Genomic DNA, 19,318 nt, shown 5'->3' with positions numbered 1-19,318 from the left:
AGTGACGTCATTTTACGCACAATCTTACGATACATTTTCTAAAATCAGTAAATTATTACTAAATGTTATTCGATTTTTCACGTGGTACTTTCCATAGATGAACATTTTGTCAGATTAAAACGATGTATCTAACAGGACTTCCGATTTAAATAACGATTTCAGTAATATTAATAGGCAGAGGCGTTTGTGCGTTATTCGTCAATTACGATATTCTTTCGTTCATCTACATTTTTATAGTTTGTTTTCGTTGTTAACTAAAGCTCTATCAGTATCAAACTAGTTTGACAAAAAAAGTATATAAATAATTATAATATACCAAATATGGTAGTGATATATGGGCACATCACATTTTGTTGTCATATAAAGTTTATATCCAAACAATGCAAGATGATGATACAGACTTTCTGTTTTAATCTTTTGTTTTTAACTTTTAATAATTCTGTATAAAAAGTGCATTCAATTTATCATCATCTCTCTCCTCCATAGTATGCACCCGCGCCCGTTTATGAATAGAATATGACGCGCGCGCAGTTTTAATATTTCAAATCATTATTTTTCGCACGTTTTTAACACCACGTTCAGGTCTAGCCTATAGCCTTCAACTATCGGATGCATCTTCGGAATTAATTTTAGGATCAAGTGCATTTAAAATGGCAAATGAACTACAGGTTAGTTGACTCATGCTAGCCTGGTTGGATTCAAGAAAGACTCACTAGGCCTAAGCCTTATATATTTTTTAAAATTTAAATTTAAATTATTTTAACTAAATTAGGCCCGGCCTAATAATGTTTTGTTACTATTAGATAGATAGATATATCCGAGTGTTGCAATAAGCCGCAAAAGCAGATATTCTCGAAATCAAGAACAGAAGATCTAGACTTAGTCTAGGCCTAGTTAAATAGGGTGAACTAACCTAGGCCTAGGCCTAAACCTAATCATTTTATTTGAATTTTGTTTTTCTAAATTTTAGTCATCAGGACACCAGCTTCACCATGCCGATAAGCGTCAAAACTTCAATGGAAAAACCTACTCACACGAAGGATCAACTTCTCCAGTAGATGTAAATGCGGGAGATAGACCTAATTCCCCTGTTGCTACCGGTGGAAATTTAGTTGACGATGTGTCGGAAAATATGGCTTCTCTATTAGATTATGCCAAAGGATCGTTAGAATTGAACAGAATGTCAACTGGCTACCTCAATAGAATCATTGAGACTGTTGAGTGTGAGTTTGAGAATTGCTCGATAGAGGGCCTCGAGAATGCACTTCTGGACATCCATCAAGAACTAAAACACGCCCTCGTTGATAGTGATCGATCGTTTAAAAGATTAGAAAAGATTATGTTTGATTTAAGATCAATTTTGATACAGTTAACAAGAAGTAGAGATTATCAAGAAGAAGACGCATTATCTTTACCAAACCCTGCTGCTTGTTACAATTTATGATCACATAAACACTAACAGCCAAACATGTTAGGCCTACAAACATTTTATTAACTCTTTCTGTTTAAATCAATCCATGACTTTTATATTCCTTTCTTGAAAATGAATTATACAGTACAGAACATAGGCACTTTTGACGATCCTTTTAATATTCTACAGTTCAGTGACATTTAGGCCCTAATACAGTCCACAAGTAGAAATTTCAAAAATAGAAATAGTGATTTGTTGAATTTCCCATTGTTGGATGGCTGACGATAGAAATAGTGATTTGTTGAATTTCCCATTGTTGGATGGCTGACGATAATTTTCGAAATGTTTTGACGTTAATTTAACTGTAGACACTACATTGTATAAATGTTTTATATAAAAATAATATATTTGTTTATATTATGTAATCATCTTGTATTTTACTTTACGATAACCACACATTTTCCTAATTTCTTTTCCGTACATTGGAAGCAATGTGTATCTTGTTTGTTCTTTGTGTTAATAGTTGTCTGGTTTGGCTTCAAATCTGTGAAGAAACAAAAAAAAATGCTAGTTGCTAGAATGTGGTGTCATGTGTAGAGAGTGACGTCACGACAGTGAAGCCGCACAGAGAAACATGTTCAGTTCATATTCTCTCGATGGCATTCTATGATAATTGGATAGACATTATAACGGTGTTGATCAGTATATTAAATCTTGAACTTACAATTTTCCAAGGTACGCCAATGGCGACAGCTTTTGATTCCCACGTTGAAGTTTCAGCACAAGACACCATAAACTTTGCCACATCAACGTTTGGAATCGTACTACATGCTTCTTTCACGTGGAATCTTTCCTGGGATATTAACTCCTTACCTAAATAAGAAAAGAATTAATATTGTTTAGCTAAAACAACATCATTCTGTCTACTCTAGTGGAAATGTATTTCAGTCCGTTAGTAGTGGAGTTAGAACTTGGTGAAGATCACAGAGACCTATTTTCAAATCAGACGCGCGCAAAGATTTCTTTCTCATGACAAAAAGACAACTGGCACCAGTTGAGAGAGGCCTTTTTGGTAGCAGTGGGACGATATAGGCTGAAGAAAAAAAGAAGAAGATTACCAGATGTACGATCCTTGACAACTCTTGGTGGTCTGACAATTGTGTAGATGATGTCATGGCATTCCTTCATCAGGTATTCTTCCATACACGTCATATTCTCCAGAATTATCTTCATGAAGAGAGGCTTCAAAATATACTCCATGAGGAATGGACCTGGGTCCTTTGGATCACCTGCAAGTTAAATAAGATAGTTATATGACATCATGTCCATATATGGGCACATCACTTGTTTTCGTCACATAAAATTTGATAATGTAGACAGAGCTTTAGAGTGTGTTGGGAGTTTGATACAAAATGATGCCATTTTTTGCTTGTATAGTGTTTGTTCCTATAAAAGTTATACCTCTGATAATACTGTATTCTCACGCACATCAAAAACATATTTTTGGCACCCAAAATTATTTTAAATATTATTTCATAGTATGCATATTGTTATAAACCTACTTCCAGTACACCATGACGTCATCGTAATTAACCTTTTCACTCCAGCTTGCCTCATAGCACCTGTTATAACTTCAATAGAATCTGTGTATAGCGTTATCTTGACGCACAGTCCAGGATGCGTGTTCAGACACGAAATAACCACATCTTGATCAGCAAAGTTTGTCGCTAAAAAGGTTTCTGATAGCACGTTTCCTTTAATAACCTACAGAAGAAAAGTACGGTATTTAATGTTTAGTTGAGAGTTTTGTTACGATATTAATGCCTTTTTTGCGTTCCATACGTAGGCGTGCCATACATAATTCAAACATTCATAGTATAATTATGCTTTTAGACAACAATAGACAGAATCTCGGAATTTTTATTTCGTCAAGCATGAATGACGTCGGTCGGTCAGTTAGTCTGCTGACAACGATTGCATTTTATTCTCAAAATTCAAAAAGGATTTCTTTCCCTCTGAACGTGTTTTTTTTTTTTGTAATTTCCTTTTGTTCTCAAAATTTCCAATCAACGGTTTCTGACAGCATTTAAATTTTGAATTTTTTTTTGTATGTTGTTTTGGAAGAGATCCGAGTTCTGCTTACCGTTAACCGTTGGTGCTTGAGTGGCATCTTAGCTGGATTACGTAAGAGTGCTTGTACTTCATGTCCAGCTTTAAGTGCCAGTCGAACTACATGGTAACCAGTCTGACCGGTTGAACCAACTACTGTTATCTTCATATTCCTATTTCTAACAGTTTAAAGTTTTTAAATGATATTATCTAGCCAGTTCTGTAAAACAAAATATAGCAATAAATATAAATAATTCAATGAGAGTTAGGCCAGTGGCGGATCTAGGATTTTGAAACAGGGGGAGAGAGAAAATTGTAAACATTAAGTAAAATTAAGTGCGTTGCCCTATTTTGCGTTGATATTTCCGATACGTATGCTTGGTTACTACTAAAGACGCAACACAAGGACGTAACGCAACGTAAGTGAATTGACCAATCACACGCGATTGATTTGATTCGAACTTTCGCTTGTCATTCAACACGCTTGCGTTGAATTTACGTCCTAGTGAGAACTAAGCTTTATGACCACTGATCATCCTTGCGTTTCGTGCTAGTGGGAACCAAGCTTTAGGGATCCTGACCACTGATCATCCTTGCGTTGCGTGCTAGTGGGAACCAAGCTTTACAATCAATTAAGTTATGACTGCCAATATATTGTAAGAAGTGCCTACGTCATCAGCTCCCATAGTTCTTTTATTGATAGCAAATTAGATAGAAATGAATAATAATAATACATTCTTATACAGTGTGCAACGCGATGTGTTATTCAATAGGAATAGCAAATCGATTTCAAACCTTCTGTCGTCGTAATCCTAAATCGTGTGTAATTATATATCTATAACAAATAATATTACAGTGCATAATGCATGTTTGTAATGTAAATATTAAATGTTTCATTTAGTAAACATGGTAGAGTGATTGATGGTCACGTATCGATGATAGATATCAATGTATAGGCCTATATACAATAGATGACCAGGGGTTGTAGCTATCACCTGTTCACACGACACGGGTGGGCGATTCGATAGTGTGAAAGCCAGACAAAATGCAAATCGGGAAGAAATACCTTAATTTAATACTAACAAAGACTCAGGCATATGAATACAGTACAAGTTAAGTTAACAACAATATCGGTGGGCATACTATATTCATTTACGATCACATTCAAGATACAGTACTATACTATAATATACTATAGTCATCGGTTACCTAGGATCACGGTACCCAAGCCTGAACCAGGGAGTTGTTAACTCCCTGCCTAACAGTGTCAATCGTTTACCTGACGTGTAGCCTATTGTTATGTGTTATTGTCAACCCGGAAGACGACACACCTACCTTTTCTGTTGTTTGACAGCCCCGTGTTTGCTTCAATATTTAATATATTCACATGATATGAGATCGAGTTACTTTCGTTTGTCAATGCTGAAATATTACGTTAGGCCTATCAGGTGGTAGCGAGGCCTGCATAGGGTTGGTCTTAATGCAGTGAAATCTGTTTATATGCGCCCCTGCGTATGTGAAAGTTCTGTAATAAAATGCCAAAAAATGAAAAGACAACGTCACTTTTAAATGCTTCACTTATTCTTTTTTAGTGTTAATCTGTTCAAAATTGTTAAGTGTGAATCGAACTTAAGCAAACTGCTTTGTTGTGTAGGCCGACTGATCTAAAAATCGTCCTTCGCATATTTATCAATATAATAATTTCGATTGTACGTGCGCAATAGCCCGGATGTGTATGGCTTAGAAGACCGACAAAGAACATGTTCTAAAGTTATTATTGATAATCACTTTTTTTTAATATAGACACTACACATCATGTGGACGGATGAATTGTAGTTCTGTTTACAATATTTTGTTATCACGTCAATCAATCGGTCAAAAATAACTGTATGTGGGAACTACTGTAAATGTCTTGTACGGTATGACGATGTGAAACACATGCTGTATCACGGAATTCGCCTTAAGAATTTCAAAACGTATACATTCATTTATTTTTATTGTTCCACATAAAGTAAGAACAAAATAAAAATAAAAGAGACAAAAAACGTGGTTAAATCTTTGTTTATGTGTGAAATCTCAAATAAGCCAAAAAAGGGCGTTAAGATTCCAAAGACATTTACATTGTACATGGTGACGTAACATTTCTAACATTGTTTGCGAATATAATTTAAATTAAGTTACAATCTAAAAGTTAATTTGTCTTGTGCCATCCATGATGGATTAGTAATATAACTTGATTGCATTGGGCCTACAAAGAATTCAAAACATAATTTAAATGATAGTTTCATGGTATACATATTATGTCTAATATATTTTTATTAGGTTTAACAGAAGAATTATAATGTAATAACCCATTTTAAAAGTACATACCACGTGTGGAAGAGTTACAATAGCCTTATAAACATTAGGTCATGATCATCTAAAACTTAATTATGTGCCATAAAACAAAACAATAATGGATGAGGACCTATTAATACTATTTCTTTATGCATAACGTATACAGTAAAAAAAGGCCCTTACAAATGTTTTAAAAAGTGCATCATGCCATTGCGATATAGATCAAAGTATGTTATAAACATTAATGTCTGATCCTAAATTGTAATTCGTATGGCCTATAAAACATCAAGTTGCATTATTTAAACTAGATTTATTGGCCCCAAAACGATGGAAGATGAATAAAATAAAACTTTGAATAGGCCATTTTGTAGTAATAAAGTTATTATTTTATATAGGCCTAATATTAATATTTGGGGAGTGTTCCTTTTGAGCCTTCATACAATCACAATCGTGCTCGAACTCTTGGTGGCGGATATACTCGAGCGACATCTAATAATACACGCTCCCTCAATTTTCAAGATGGAAGACGATTCAGCGGCCGTGAAGTTTAAAAAACGAAATAGAAACATTCGAAAACGAGATGTCCAAAGTGACGAAGAATCTCAGCCTACTGAAATTCCATTTTTAGAAGAAAATTACCATACGGAAATACTAAAAAATGCGAAAGAAAAAAATGAGAAGAGGAAGAAAAAGAAAGACAAACTGAAGGATGCAGACACGAAGTCTGCAGGTGGTGTAGGCCTAGGGATAGGACTCAGCTTCGGCGATGAAGAAGACGAGAGCGGCGGTACGTACCAACTTCGGACTAGGCCTAGCTTATGATTATTTATTTTGATTTACTTAATGGCTAAGTTGGGCGGTGGCAAAAAAGCCAATATGTATTCGAATCATTACCATCTGTTGTAGATTAAAATAACAGATTTAATAATATTAATAGTAATAATTAATATTTTAAAAAAAACAATGGCTTGCCCGAATGAATTGATAATGATATGAATAGATGATGATGATGTATGTTTTTCTTTTGCTTAGCCGAAGTTTTCAAAGTAAAGAAGTCTAGTCACAGCAAGAAGATGGCCAAAAAGGCAAAAGATCGTCAAAAAGAACTAAAAGAATTGGATAAGAAGCAACCTAAAAATGATCCCAGTAACACACAATTAGCTAGTACAGGTAAGTATTGATATGGGTGGTAATTAGAATTATTAAATTAGATCCTGGACCTGATCTGTAACCAGAGGTCGTTTAAATTTTTCATGCATTTCTTTTATTTCAGATAAATATCCATAAAAATAGATATGTATTTTATACCTATGAGACAGTAAAATGTAAGACAGACATTTGAGAGTACCATGTAAGGTGTGATTATTTACATTACAATTTTAAACATCTCTATTTGTTATTTAAAAAAAAATTTCTTCTTTATAGGTCAGTACACAAAAGAGAAGCTGGCGTCCCTCAAGAAGGAGAACATAATTCTGAGTGGTAAGGTAGCAGAGGCAATGGCTGAAGAAGAGGATGATAAAAATGAAATTGCTGGCAAATTTAGAAACTTAACTACAGGTAGATATTGTTCATCTTAACTACATACTTGGTAACATTTCTAGTTACTGTTTTCACTTTAAAAATAAACTTCTTTTTAAAAACTTCTCTCTATTGAATACTTTCTGTAAAGAGTGAACATTGTATAGGAATACAGTAGAATGCTATTTAGAGAACAGCTTCTGGATCTAATACAATCTCTTCTGATTAAGAGTTGGCCAAAGTGTTGAAACACGTGCCCTCAATAATCATTTTACAGTACAATGTACTACTGTGTAAGGGGTATAAAAAAAAACAGTGTTAAGCTCTGTCTACACTTTCAAACTGTATGTGACATAAAAAAGTGATGTGCCCATATACAGTATGGACATGATGATGTCATTTCACTACCATATTTAGCCATATCACTACCATATTTACAACATCACACTTTTTTGTCAAACTAGTTTGATAGTGTATCTGAATGAGTTTTAGAGGTATTTCAAACACAATTTAATGATACTAAATTGCAATCTCATTACATTATTTTTCTTCTCATTATCCTCAGGTTCAATACCAGATGCAAACTTGATTCACATGGCTAGAAAGAAACGGCAAATGGCGCGAGAGATGGGTCAGCAAGATTACATAGCCATAGATGACACTCAAACGTATGCAACCAACGACTCGCGTCTTATCAGAGACGATGATAATGATAACAGTGATGACGATGACGATGATAAAAGGATGGGCTTCTCGGTCCGTCATAAGACAAATCGCGAAAGGATCATTGAATCTATTGATATAAGTAAGTTACTGTGTTGCCATGTTGGATACAAGACACTGTCTAATATACCACTAGCATACTAGCATCACTACACCAAGTAACAACTAACAACTACCCACTTTGTAGTGGAGCTGTAGCTTGGTGGTTAACGTGTTTGCCTTCCAATCCCAAGGTTTGGGTTTGTAACTCACGATTCTTTCAACTCCACTCCCTAAGCCTCAAATGAGACTTTATAAGCATGTAAAATTATAAAATAATTGGCGAGTTTGTGCTCGCTGTTGGATGCTTATGAAATATAAAAAAATCATCTTAAAGCTCAATAGTTTTATTTAGTATTTGTAAATCTTAATCTTTCTGAATTATTATGATTTCCAGATCAGTTTGCGTCTGATAACCATGATAAACGTGAGATGGATTTGTTTGAGGAAGAGCAAATTAGGAAAGGCATTAATACAAATGCACCTCAGGTAAATTATTCACCCTTGACAAGTATGTTACTAACTACTCACCACAATACAGCAACAACATACAGAGTAGAGTATATAAAGAAACATGTGTTAACAAGTATGCTACTAACTACTCACCACAATACAGCAACAACATACAGAGTAGAGTATATATAGAAACATGTGTTAACAAGTAAGTTAAACTACTCACCACAATACAGCAACAACATACAGAGTAGAGTATATAAAGAAACATGTGTTGACAAGTATGTTACTAACTACTCACCACAATACAGCAACAACATACAGAGTAGAGTATATATAGAAACATGTGTTAACAAGTAAGTTAAACTACTCACCACAATACAGCAACAACATACAGAGTAGAGTATATAAAGAAACATGTGTTGACAAGTATGTTACTAACTACTCACCACAATACAGCAACAACATACAGAGTAGAGTATATATAGAAACATGTGTTAACAAGTATGTTACTAACTACTCACCACAATACAGCAACAACATACAGAGTAGAGTATATATAGAAACATGTGTTAACAAGTATGTTACTAACTACTCACCACAATACAGCAACAACATACAGAGTAGAGTATATATAGAAACATGTGTTAACAAGTATGTTACCAACTACTCACCACAATACAGCAACAACATACAGAGTAGAGTATATATAGAAACATGTGTTAACAAGTATGTTAAACTACTCACCACAATACAGCAACAACATACAGAGTAGAGTATATAAAGAAACATGTGTTGACAAGTATGTTACTAACTACTCACCACAATACAGCAACAACATACAGAGTAGAGTATATATAGAAACATGTGTTAACAAGTATGTTACTAACTACTCACCACAATACAGCAACAACATACAGAGTAGAGTATATAAAGAAACATGTGTTGACAAGTATGTTACTAACTACTCACCACAATACAGCAACAACATACAGAGTAGAGTATATAAAGAAACATGTGTTTTAACCAAGCTTGTAGTAAGGATTTTTACAGAAGATTTTGTTTTTCTACAAAAAAAAAGGAACAACACATACTTTCATTGATGTTTACAGTAATAAGTGTCTTCAGGAAGCAAGTTGTTCTTTCTTCTCCACCCCCACCCCCTGTAAATGTCTGATAATAATGACACAAGCAGTCTGTCTAATTCATACTAAATACCTCATATATTTATGAATTACCATATTTTACTATCTCAATTTATAATTAAACAATCACTGTGATAAAATGCACACTCATATTTTTAATATGTTACATAGGGCCAGGTTGAACAGAGTACATCACAAGCTGCTTATTATTACCCTTCTGATGCACCATATCTTGCCCCTGTGACATATTCTGAGGACTATGGTGTATTGGAATATAGCGATGAAGCCCCGCCGCCACCGATGGCGCTCTTACCAATGCACATTCCTGTCGTGTCATTAGATACGTTAAAGAAAACTATCGCTGACAGGTCAGTATTCATATCGGGTTTTACAGTACTATTTTACCACTGATTCATGGTGTAATGTGTTCAGTTACTATTTTACCTTTATTATTCATTATTTGTATTCACAAATGTCTTCCACATGTCTGTCATGAACTACAGTGTATATAGTATTTTACATGTTATGTGGTAATATTTTTGACCAGAACATAATATTATGTAATAATAATAACAGGAACATGATACTGTATGTGACAATATTTTTTACAGAACAATGTGACAATATTTTTGACTGGAACATAATTATTATGTAATAATATTTTTTACAGGAACATGATACTGTATGTGACAATATTTTTGACAGAACAATGTGACAATATTTTTGACAGAACAATGTGACAATGTTGTTGACAGGAACATGTGACAGTATGTTGTAATTGTTTTAGATATGAATCTGTTGATGAGGTTTACAGGTCTCATGAGAGAGAAGATGACAAATTAAACGATCAACTTGAATCATCTCGACACAATTCAGAAAAACTTAAGGAGTCAACAAAAGTTGCTTCGGAACAATATTCGTTTTTTCAGGAGATGAGGGGGTATGTCAGTGACTTGATTGAATGCCTCAATGAAAAGGTGGGTCTTAACATTAAATGACGTTGGGAGCTGATAAATTACGATGTACACATTCTTCAATATCAGAAAGACTTTTGATAGTACTGGAACTATTTTTTTTCGAAAAATATCCACTTTTTAAAATCCAATAATTATGCCATAATATTGCCATATATGTGCATATATTGTGTTATCATCATCTTATAGTGCCATAGTAACTAGTTTTGTAAAAAAAAGGGTCGAAATTTTGCCATTTTTCGAAAATTTTCATGTACTATAGTACAGGGATTTTTCCGAAAAATGGCCAGTCATCATTGGTCAAATATTGTTTATTTAAAGAAGGTTTTGTTTTTTTGCGGTTCTATGTTTGGCCCTATATTTAAAAAAATAACTAACCCTTCAATACCAGAAAAACAATTAGAACGGGATATGTCTGGCTAATTCTATCACCAATGGCTAAATATTATTATTTTATCTTATCCACCTTATTTACAATAAGTGGTTCATTTATTTTTTTTCACAAAATTCTTTAAATTCTTTTATATATGATATGCAGTAACAAACTAATTATGTTCTGCTGCTGTGTAGTTTATTTCAAACTTTTGTTACAGTTTAGCTTTTTTACTAATTATTTTTCAGTATTATTAATTCGTTAATTAATATTGTATTCATAAATTTTATCTGAACTAATTAACTAATAAATGATTTCATATATTCAATCATAGGTTCCAATAATTACTGGTTTGGATCTAACAATGAATGTACTGCTAAAGCAACGAGCTCAGCTGCTGGTGACACGCAGACAGACTGATATCAAGGATCAAGCCTCGGAGTTTATCTCTAGTAAAGCTGCCTCTGCACCTAATCTAGGGATTAAAGGAAAGAAGAAGAATAAAGATGAAGAAACAATGCAACGAAGGATAGCAGAGAGAGAAGCAAGAAGGTATTAAATCTTAACATGTTTATGTTAGATATTATAACATTGTTATTTTTTTCTTATTGTCCATTTCATTCAATTCGTGTACTATTGCTTTAAATTCTTCCCAAAAATAACATTGTATGTGTAATAATATGTTATACTTTTATTTTATGTTATTAATATTTTTTAAATGTCTAGAGCAAGACGCCGAAGAGCGAGGGAAAGTAAAACAGAAGGAATAATGCACTATGAAGGAATGTCATCTGATGACGAGATCATGGAAACTAACAAGAGTAAATTTATTGCTGATAAAAGTAAGGCGACGGCTGTACGGCGAGCGCATGCGGCGATATCCTATTTATTGCTGATAAAAGTAAGGCGACGGCTGTACGACGAGCGCATGCGGCGATATCCTATTTATTGCTGATAAAAGTAAGGCGACGGCTGTACGACGAGCGCATGCGGCGATATCCTATTTATTGCTGATAAAAGTAAGGCGACGGCTGTACGACGAGCGCATGCGGCGATATCCTATTTATTGCTGATAAAAGTAAGGCGACGGCTGTACGGCGAGCGCATGCGGCGATATCCTATTTATTGCTGATAAAAGTAAGGCGACGGCTGTACGACGAGCGCATGCGGCGATATCCTATTTATTGCTGATAAAAGTAAGGCGACGGCTGTACGGCGAGCGCATGCGGCGATATCCTATTTATTGCTGATAAAAGTAAGGCGACGGCTGTACGGCGAGCGCATGCGGCGATATCCTATTTATTGCTGATAAAAGTAAGGCGACGGCTGTACGGCGAGCGCATGCGGCGATATCCTATTTATTGCTGATAAAAGTAAGGCGACGGCTGTACGACGAGCGCATGCGGCGATATCCTATTTATTGCTGATAAAAGTAAGGCGACGGCTGTACGACGAGCGCATGCGGCGATATCCTATTTATTGCTGATAAAAGTAAGGCGACGGCTGTACGACGAGCGCATGCGGCGATATCCTATTTATTGCTGATAAAAGTAAGGCGACGGCTGTACGGCGAGCGCATGCGGCGATATCCTATTTATTGCTGATAAAAGTAAGGCGACGGCTGTACGGCGAGCGCATGCGGCGATATCCTATTTATTGCTGATAAAAGTAAGGCGACAGCTGTACGACGAGCGCATGCGGCGATATCCTATTTATTGCTGATAAAAGTAAGGCCACGGCTGTACGGCGAGCGCATGCGGCGATATCCTATTTATTGCTGATAAAAGTAAGGCGACGGCTGTACGGCGAGCGCGTGCGGCGATATCCTTAATCTTGCGATTGTTCTGAAATCATATGTACATCCCTATACGTTGTTGTCCTTTAATATAAGGTGATGAGGTATTAAGATTAATATTCTTAACAATTGTTAGGCAAAAGTTCTCATATTCTTATATTTTTTGCCAATTGCTTTGATTAAAATTTCACTTTAGTTACATTATAAATGTATATAATGCTATATTGATAATTATTTAGGTATTGAGTAGATAACCTGTGTTAGAATCCTACAAAAGTTAATTATAATTAAGAAGAGCAAAATATAAACTGACCTTTTTTGTTCTAAACATAGACCGTCTTATTGAGGAAGCCAATGCCCTGTTTTCTGATGTAACAGAAGATTTTAAGTCAGTGGTGTCTATCGAAGAACGATTCCAATCCTGGAAATTCGACCAATCAGAATCATATCATGATGCGTATATTAGCCTTTGTTTACCTAAATTATTTTCACCGTTTGTTAAACTACAACTGATAAGCTGGAATCCCTTGGAGGTAAGAGAATCTGTTCATTTGGTTCATTTACTTACTTCTGACCTCAGACTTTGTGATAGAGGCATAGCATATGAAACCCCTCTTGAATAATACAACACATCTTGTATTGGGTTTTGAAATATGGAATTTCTGTGAACGGTTATCATTGAGACAATGAAACACTTTCTATTTGCAGCCAAATAACAAAGATTTAGAAGAGTATAGGTGGCATGATGACTTATTATTCTTTGGTTGTCAAAATGTTGATGTGTGTGACCGAGACGATCCTGATCTTGAACTTATACCTAACATTGTAGACAAGTTTGTTATACCAAAATTATGTGGTAAGTATTTTAGATGAGTCCGGTATTTTATTTAAGTATCTTAGCATACTTAGGGAGATATTAATTTATTTATTCTGTTTTTATACTGAATGACACTTTCAGTGCTAAGGCATTCATTTCCAAAGTCAAACCAATAGATAGCTCTTTAATCAATTTACACCTTTTTGCAGGTCTGGTTGAGAATGTATGGGATCCCATGTCCACATCTCAGACACATCGTCTCGTTACCATGGTGCATAAGCTATCAGAGGACTATCCTACAGTCTCTACTGAGAACAAGAACACTCAGACATTGCTAACAGCAGTAGTGGCACGCATGAGAAAAACACTAGATGACGATGTCTATATGCCTCTGTTTCCAAAGAGGTTAGTTTTAACTTAAATATTTTAATTTGAGTGAATGCTGTATTAGACTTGGGTGTACCCCACCTACTCCTCTGCAATGCATAATTGATAATAGCTGTAGTGTTCTATTTAAGCAATGCAATGATGTAAGTGCAATGCAATCGAGTTGACCAATGATAAACAACAGTTTAAATAATCCATCGCTTGTGATTGGTCAAATGACTTGCATTTGCTTGCATCCTAGCCTTTCCAAGCTTAACCATTCACCTTCATTTTTCAAATTCAATTTATGCGTCTTCTCTCAAAGTGTTTAATAATCATATTTTTCTCCTAAATTTTAGTGTCCTTGAAAACAGGTCTTCTGGTGCATTCAACTTTTTACAAAGGCAATTCTGGTCATGTGTTAAGGTAAGACTTGTAACATTTAATTCAACTTTTTACAAAGGCAATTCTGGTCATGTGTTAAGGTAAGACTTGTAACATTTAATTCAACTTTTTACAAAGGCAATTCTGGTCATGTGTTAAGGTAAGACTTGTAACATTTAATTCAACTTTTTACAAAGGCAATTCTGGTCATGTGTCAAAGGGGCGTTCCGGGTTTAAAATGAATAGTAAAAAATGTAAAATATATTTGTTTGTCTCTTGAACGGTAAAAGTTTCAATTTATATAAGCGCCCAGTGAAGCAGAACGAAGGCTGTGAAATCAGGCCAGATTACAAGTGCAGCTACGGCAAAATCACACTGTGGATACAAAATAGGAAATTCGTGAAATGGTCCATCTTCCGACGACTCGTTATCATTAACCATATCAATTACTTTTGTAAAATTATACTTATCTGATGTAATTTTAGTCGGTCTTCCCATTTATAAAGTCAATTTTTTATGAAAATTCATCAAAACAGTGAAAAATTAGATATGTTTGCACTTTACGTTTGCCGATTTTCACACCGACTTAGGGAAAAATCAAAATCAATGAAGCGTAACGTATACTGTACATTCCTGCTGAGGATTGAGCGAGACGACGATACACGTGCTCTCTCTGCTGCCCATGCTTGGCATCGTCACGTGATAAGCAGATACAACAATACCAAACTGGTCGGGTCGAGTATACCCCGTCTATAATCACAACATGAACGATGTACAGTATTTGATTGAAGGTCGACTCGACCTTCCGGAATGGTATAGATAATATAGCTCGAATGAGAGAGTTGGAATATTTGTGTAGTGCAGCCTATAGTAAAAGGCCTGGTAGTATCAATTCGCATATAATACTAATAGGGTCTACTACACTAGCTAGCTCAATTTTTAACTGGGCCGGATCGGCTAGGTCTCCTTCCTACTACCTGGTCTACTTGCTTGATGCATGAGTATTCCGCTTTTTTGGAGAATAAACTAGCCTAAGCCTATTTTATTTTAGGCCTACTTAGACGATCGGGACACCATACGTGTGGACGGCGGCGATCGGACCTTGTTTTGCTTCAATATTTACAGCCGATTTTGTAGAACGTTATAGGTTTAGATTGTTTAGGAGTTTGGTTGATAGGATGGGTTTTGTTATTTATGGGCCAATCGTCTAGTAGTAGGCTAGCTAGGCCCATGGTCGCCATTGTTTTAACGTAGCCATCGTGGCATGGAATCCCTAGTCAGAATGGCTCTCGCCCATTAGGCTAGGCCTAGAGTAGTATTGTACGTGAAGCCGATAATACGATCTGTACTATAGTATAGAGGTATAACAATAGTATAATTTATGACTCCGTAATCTGTACTAAATTTTGTATTTCATTAAATGTCAAATAAATATATGCTACTACTGTTATTATTACACTTTAGGCCTAGCTTAGAAAATCTACAAAAAATGTATTTCACAATGATCGGGTGGTCGTCGTTTGACAGGGGAGAGAGAATTTGGAATCCACTGGTGACGTGATTTTGTGAATATCTCATGAATATTAATGAGCTTCCCTAAGCTGCAGAAAAACAGACTTTCCATGAATTTACCCTAAAATGTATATGAAATTTAATTTTTTTAATTTCTCGTTATTACTTCTTCATTCTGACATGTCTATATTGTTATAATATTTTTTATTTAATAAGTAAACGATATTTAAAAGCAATTTTAAACCCAGAATCCCCCTTTAAGGTAAGACTTGTAACATTTAATTCAACTTTTTACAAAGGCAATTCTGGTCATGTGTTAAGGTAAGACTTGTAACATTTAATTCATTCATAATCTGATTTTAATTACAAGTTTTGTAAAAAAAAATAAATATTGCAAAAACAAACAAAACAAGGAGAGTGTGGTAATAGGCAGAAGCACAATCATGAACTGAATCACTAACATAATTGTGTGACCCTTATCTCACGGTACATAAGCTAAAAATAAAATCTATATAAACTGTGTAAAAAATAAATAAACTAGAAAGCCACTCCGAGAGGGCATACCTCCGCCTACTGTAAAATTCTCCTACATAAGATTTCTCCGGTAAAAAAAATATATATATATATTTGTGTGTGTATTAATGCTGTTTGTGATTTAGGCTAATTTCATTACAAGCATGTGTATGCGAGTTTGGTGTAATGGTTATGTAACAAGCCTTTCAATTAACAATAGCTTCAGTTGACTAACAATAGAACAGCAACGCGAAAATCAAACGAGTGAATTTGAAAAGAAATAGGTTTTTTAAACTACTCGCATCAAAAAACGTGCACATTAAATCAAATTATGTTTTAAAATTACAAATCACAAATTATAACTCTTGCCTCTTGTTAAAAAATGAAGTTTTTTGGACAAGTAGTTCTCGAGAAAATGCAATTTCAGTTTACTTGTTACTTTAAGACTGCTCGCTGGCTTTTGAAAAATTCTGTCCTATCTTTTAACACTAGCAGGTCTAAAAAAGTATACTAAAAAGTGGTCCAGAATTGGGACTGTGGTCCCAAATGGTCCCAAAATTTAATGGAATGGTCCTTGACCACATATCTATCTGTCTATTCATTTTGGTAAAGATCTTGTAATTACTTTTTGAGTAATCCTGCTAACAAACAAACAAACAAACAAACAAACACACGCTACCGATTACATATACCTCCTTGGCGGAGGTAAATAATTTTTTAAAAATAAATGTCTTTCTATTGCAGCTTCTTGGTAACATGTTGAACTGGCAAGGCATCATAGTCCAAGACACATTGCTGGACATCGCAGTAGATGGCTTACTGAATCGTTATCTACTTCTATCTTTACAAAACTCAGACGTGAATGAGGACAGTATCAATAAATGCCAACAGGTTTGTGCTCTTTCCTTGTGCTTATGTCCATATATAGACATGATAATGACATATCACTACCATATTTGAGCATATCACTACCATATTTGGGCACATCACACTAGATAGAGCTTTATGCTTTCCAATCAAATTAACATTACAAAAACATGAAATAAACACGATTCTAGTCTAGTTGTAAAATGAAAAAATCCATATTATTGGTTTTCTTGTTTTCTCTGTTTTAAGATTGTGTCTACATTTCCTAAAGACTGGTTCAAGAATCTAGAGGGCGACAGCACCATTCGTCAATTGGAGCCATTCTGTCGTTATCTGTCCCACGCTGCTGACACTTGTTACAAGGGATCCTTCGCAAGTTCCGATCTAGACAAAAGGAAAAGCAAAGGGTACATCAAAACTATTACAAAATTACTGGTGAATATTCACGCAATGAAACACGCTCTTGATATCACGAGTGAGCTAAGTTTAAAGGACATGCAAGAAATCGTCAATGATAGCTGATGAACTGATGTCACTAGATTAACAACATGGTATAGAGATATCAAGTAGATGTATTGACGGGTGCTAGCGAATTCTGACGAAGTAGGTCGTATGCATTTGTTGTGCTAACCACAGACCATCTCATTGAGGAAGCCAACGCCCTGTTTTCTGATGTGACAGAAGATTTTAAGTCAGTGGTGTCTATCGAAGAAAAGATATCAAGTAGATATGCATTGATACTAGCAGATTCACAAGAAAGATGGTTGTCTGGATGGAAAATGCATTTAGGTTGCTGCTGCAGCACATCACAAAGGTTGAGTCACCCAGTGGTTGCCTGGCCTAGCATCCACATCCTATGAAATGGCCTTGTATCCACATCATATGAGTTTCAGTCATTTGATAGTTCTAGGCCTGGTAACTCAAAGCGCTCCAAGCGTAGAATTTCAACCCACATCCTATGAGAGCCTAGAATCCACATCCTAGGAGTTTAAGTCATTTGATACGATAGTTCTGGGCCTGGTAACTCACAACACTCCAAGCCTAGAATACACATCCAACAGGTTTTATTCAACTAATAGTGCTGGCAATTCTTAAAACCTTGTAATTCATTTGGATCAACCCATACAGAGGAGTACAATTCTCTACAATGTAAATGTTCCAATGAATTAAAAAGATATTGAATCTTGTAAAAAAGATAATGAATTTATATAATAATTGATTACCAATCTAGAGTATCGCCATTATCATTGTTTCTTGAGAAACTCACCACAATCTAAGTGAATAGTCTTTTTGTGATTAAAATAAAATCGATACATACTTGGTTAAAAGCACTGTAGTGTTGTAAAATCTCTACTTAATCTACCCTTCATGTACATACTCTAGTTTTTGGAAATAAAATATTTTGAATGCCGCAGCCATTTTGAATAATATATGGTAAATATACCTGCCATCAGATTAATGTAATCATTGAGAAATAAGTTGAGAACTTATTTCTCCATGAGAATAATTATGCTCTTGTAAGAAATTTTTATAAAATGTTTGTATTTTTTTTCAATCATCATAAGAACTGACAAATGAAATAAATAAGTAATACAGTATAGAATATTGTAATATTAATTTGAAAATGTCTTAAATCTCTTAAAATGTTGTTAGCTGTTCTTCGCTAATATTATTGCTATGTTTTCAGAGGGTGATGTTTCCAAATTTCATTTAACAGATTCTCGAAAACTGATCTGTGGTGATTGGTCAACCATTACAAGTTCGAAGGATGAGGTGTGGTCTCGTTAGAGATTAAATTATAAACAATTAAAAACCTGCTTCAATAGAAAGTTTGATCATATTATGTATCCCAAATCTTTTATACGCGAATTCTAACTCATTTCTGCAGAGTAAATTTTATCCAGGGTACCTAATAATATTCAAATGTTTGGACTATTCCATTGTTGTGACATATTTTTAGTCACGTGCCTCTCATCATT

The 19,318-nt window shown here is 34.9% G+C and overlaps 3 protein-coding genes across 4 annotated transcripts; 2 read left to right on the top strand and 1 right to left on the bottom strand.

Annotated features, from left to right (window-relative positions):
• Window positions 1-269: 269 nt before the first annotated feature.
• Window positions 270-1,487, top strand: LOC140054449 (uncharacterized). Its single transcript, XM_072099434.1, has 2 exons — window positions 270-668; window positions 971-1,487. Exons 1-2 carry the CDS (start codon window positions 651-653, stop codon window positions 1,442-1,444), a joined length of 492 nt encoding a protein of 163 aa, XP_071955535.1. The 5' UTR covers window positions 270-650; the 3' UTR covers window positions 1,445-1,487.
• Window positions 1,488-1,565: 78 nt separating this feature from the next.
• On the bottom strand, window positions 1,566-5,238 carry LOC140054448 (flavin reductase (NADPH)-like). 2 transcript variants are annotated; one of them, XM_072099432.1, is made up of 6 exons: window positions 4,856-5,238; window positions 3,555-3,740; window positions 2,974-3,175; window positions 2,530-2,700; window positions 2,136-2,284; window positions 1,566-1,955 (listed from the first exon to the last, which is right to left on the bottom strand). In XM_072099432.1, the coding sequence occupies exons 2-6, from the start codon at window positions 3,687-3,689 to the stop codon at window positions 1,950-1,952; spliced, it is 663 nt and encodes a 220-aa protein (XP_071955533.1). In that variant the 5' UTR covers window positions 3,690-3,740; window positions 4,856-5,238; the 3' UTR covers window positions 1,566-1,949. The 2 variants fall into 2 exon arrangements, with proteins under 2 accessions (XP_071955533.1, XP_071955534.1); XM_072099433.1 differs by lacking the exon at window positions 4,856-5,238 and adding an exon at window positions 4,800-4,852.
• A 921-nt stretch (window positions 5,239-6,159) lies between these two features.
• Window positions 6,160-19,259, top strand: LOC140054754 (PAX3- and PAX7-binding protein 1-like). Its single transcript, XM_072099836.1, has 15 exons — window positions 6,160-6,644; window positions 6,890-7,027; window positions 7,283-7,417; window positions 7,944-8,183; window positions 8,538-8,629; window positions 9,910-10,106; window positions 10,526-10,715; window positions 11,420-11,637; window positions 11,812-11,927; window positions 13,214-13,413; window positions 13,589-13,736; window positions 13,907-14,102; window positions 14,423-14,489; window positions 17,217-17,363; window positions 17,589-19,259. Exons 1-15 carry the CDS (start codon window positions 6,377-6,379, stop codon window positions 17,859-17,861), a joined length of 2,625 nt encoding a protein of 874 aa, XP_071955937.1. The 5' UTR covers window positions 6,160-6,376; the 3' UTR covers window positions 17,862-19,259.
• The last annotated feature ends 59 nt before the right edge of the window (window positions 19,260-19,318 follow it).

Source organism: Antedon mediterranea, chromosome 7 (assembly GCF_964355755.1).
Source record: "Antedon mediterranea chromosome 7, ecAntMedi1.1, whole genome shotgun sequence".
Lineage (NCBI taxonomy): Eukaryota > Metazoa > Echinodermata > Crinoidea > Comatulida > Antedonidae > Antedon > Antedon mediterranea.
Note: the sequence above shows the minus strand (reverse complement) of the source record. Positions and strands in the feature narration are given on the sequence as shown.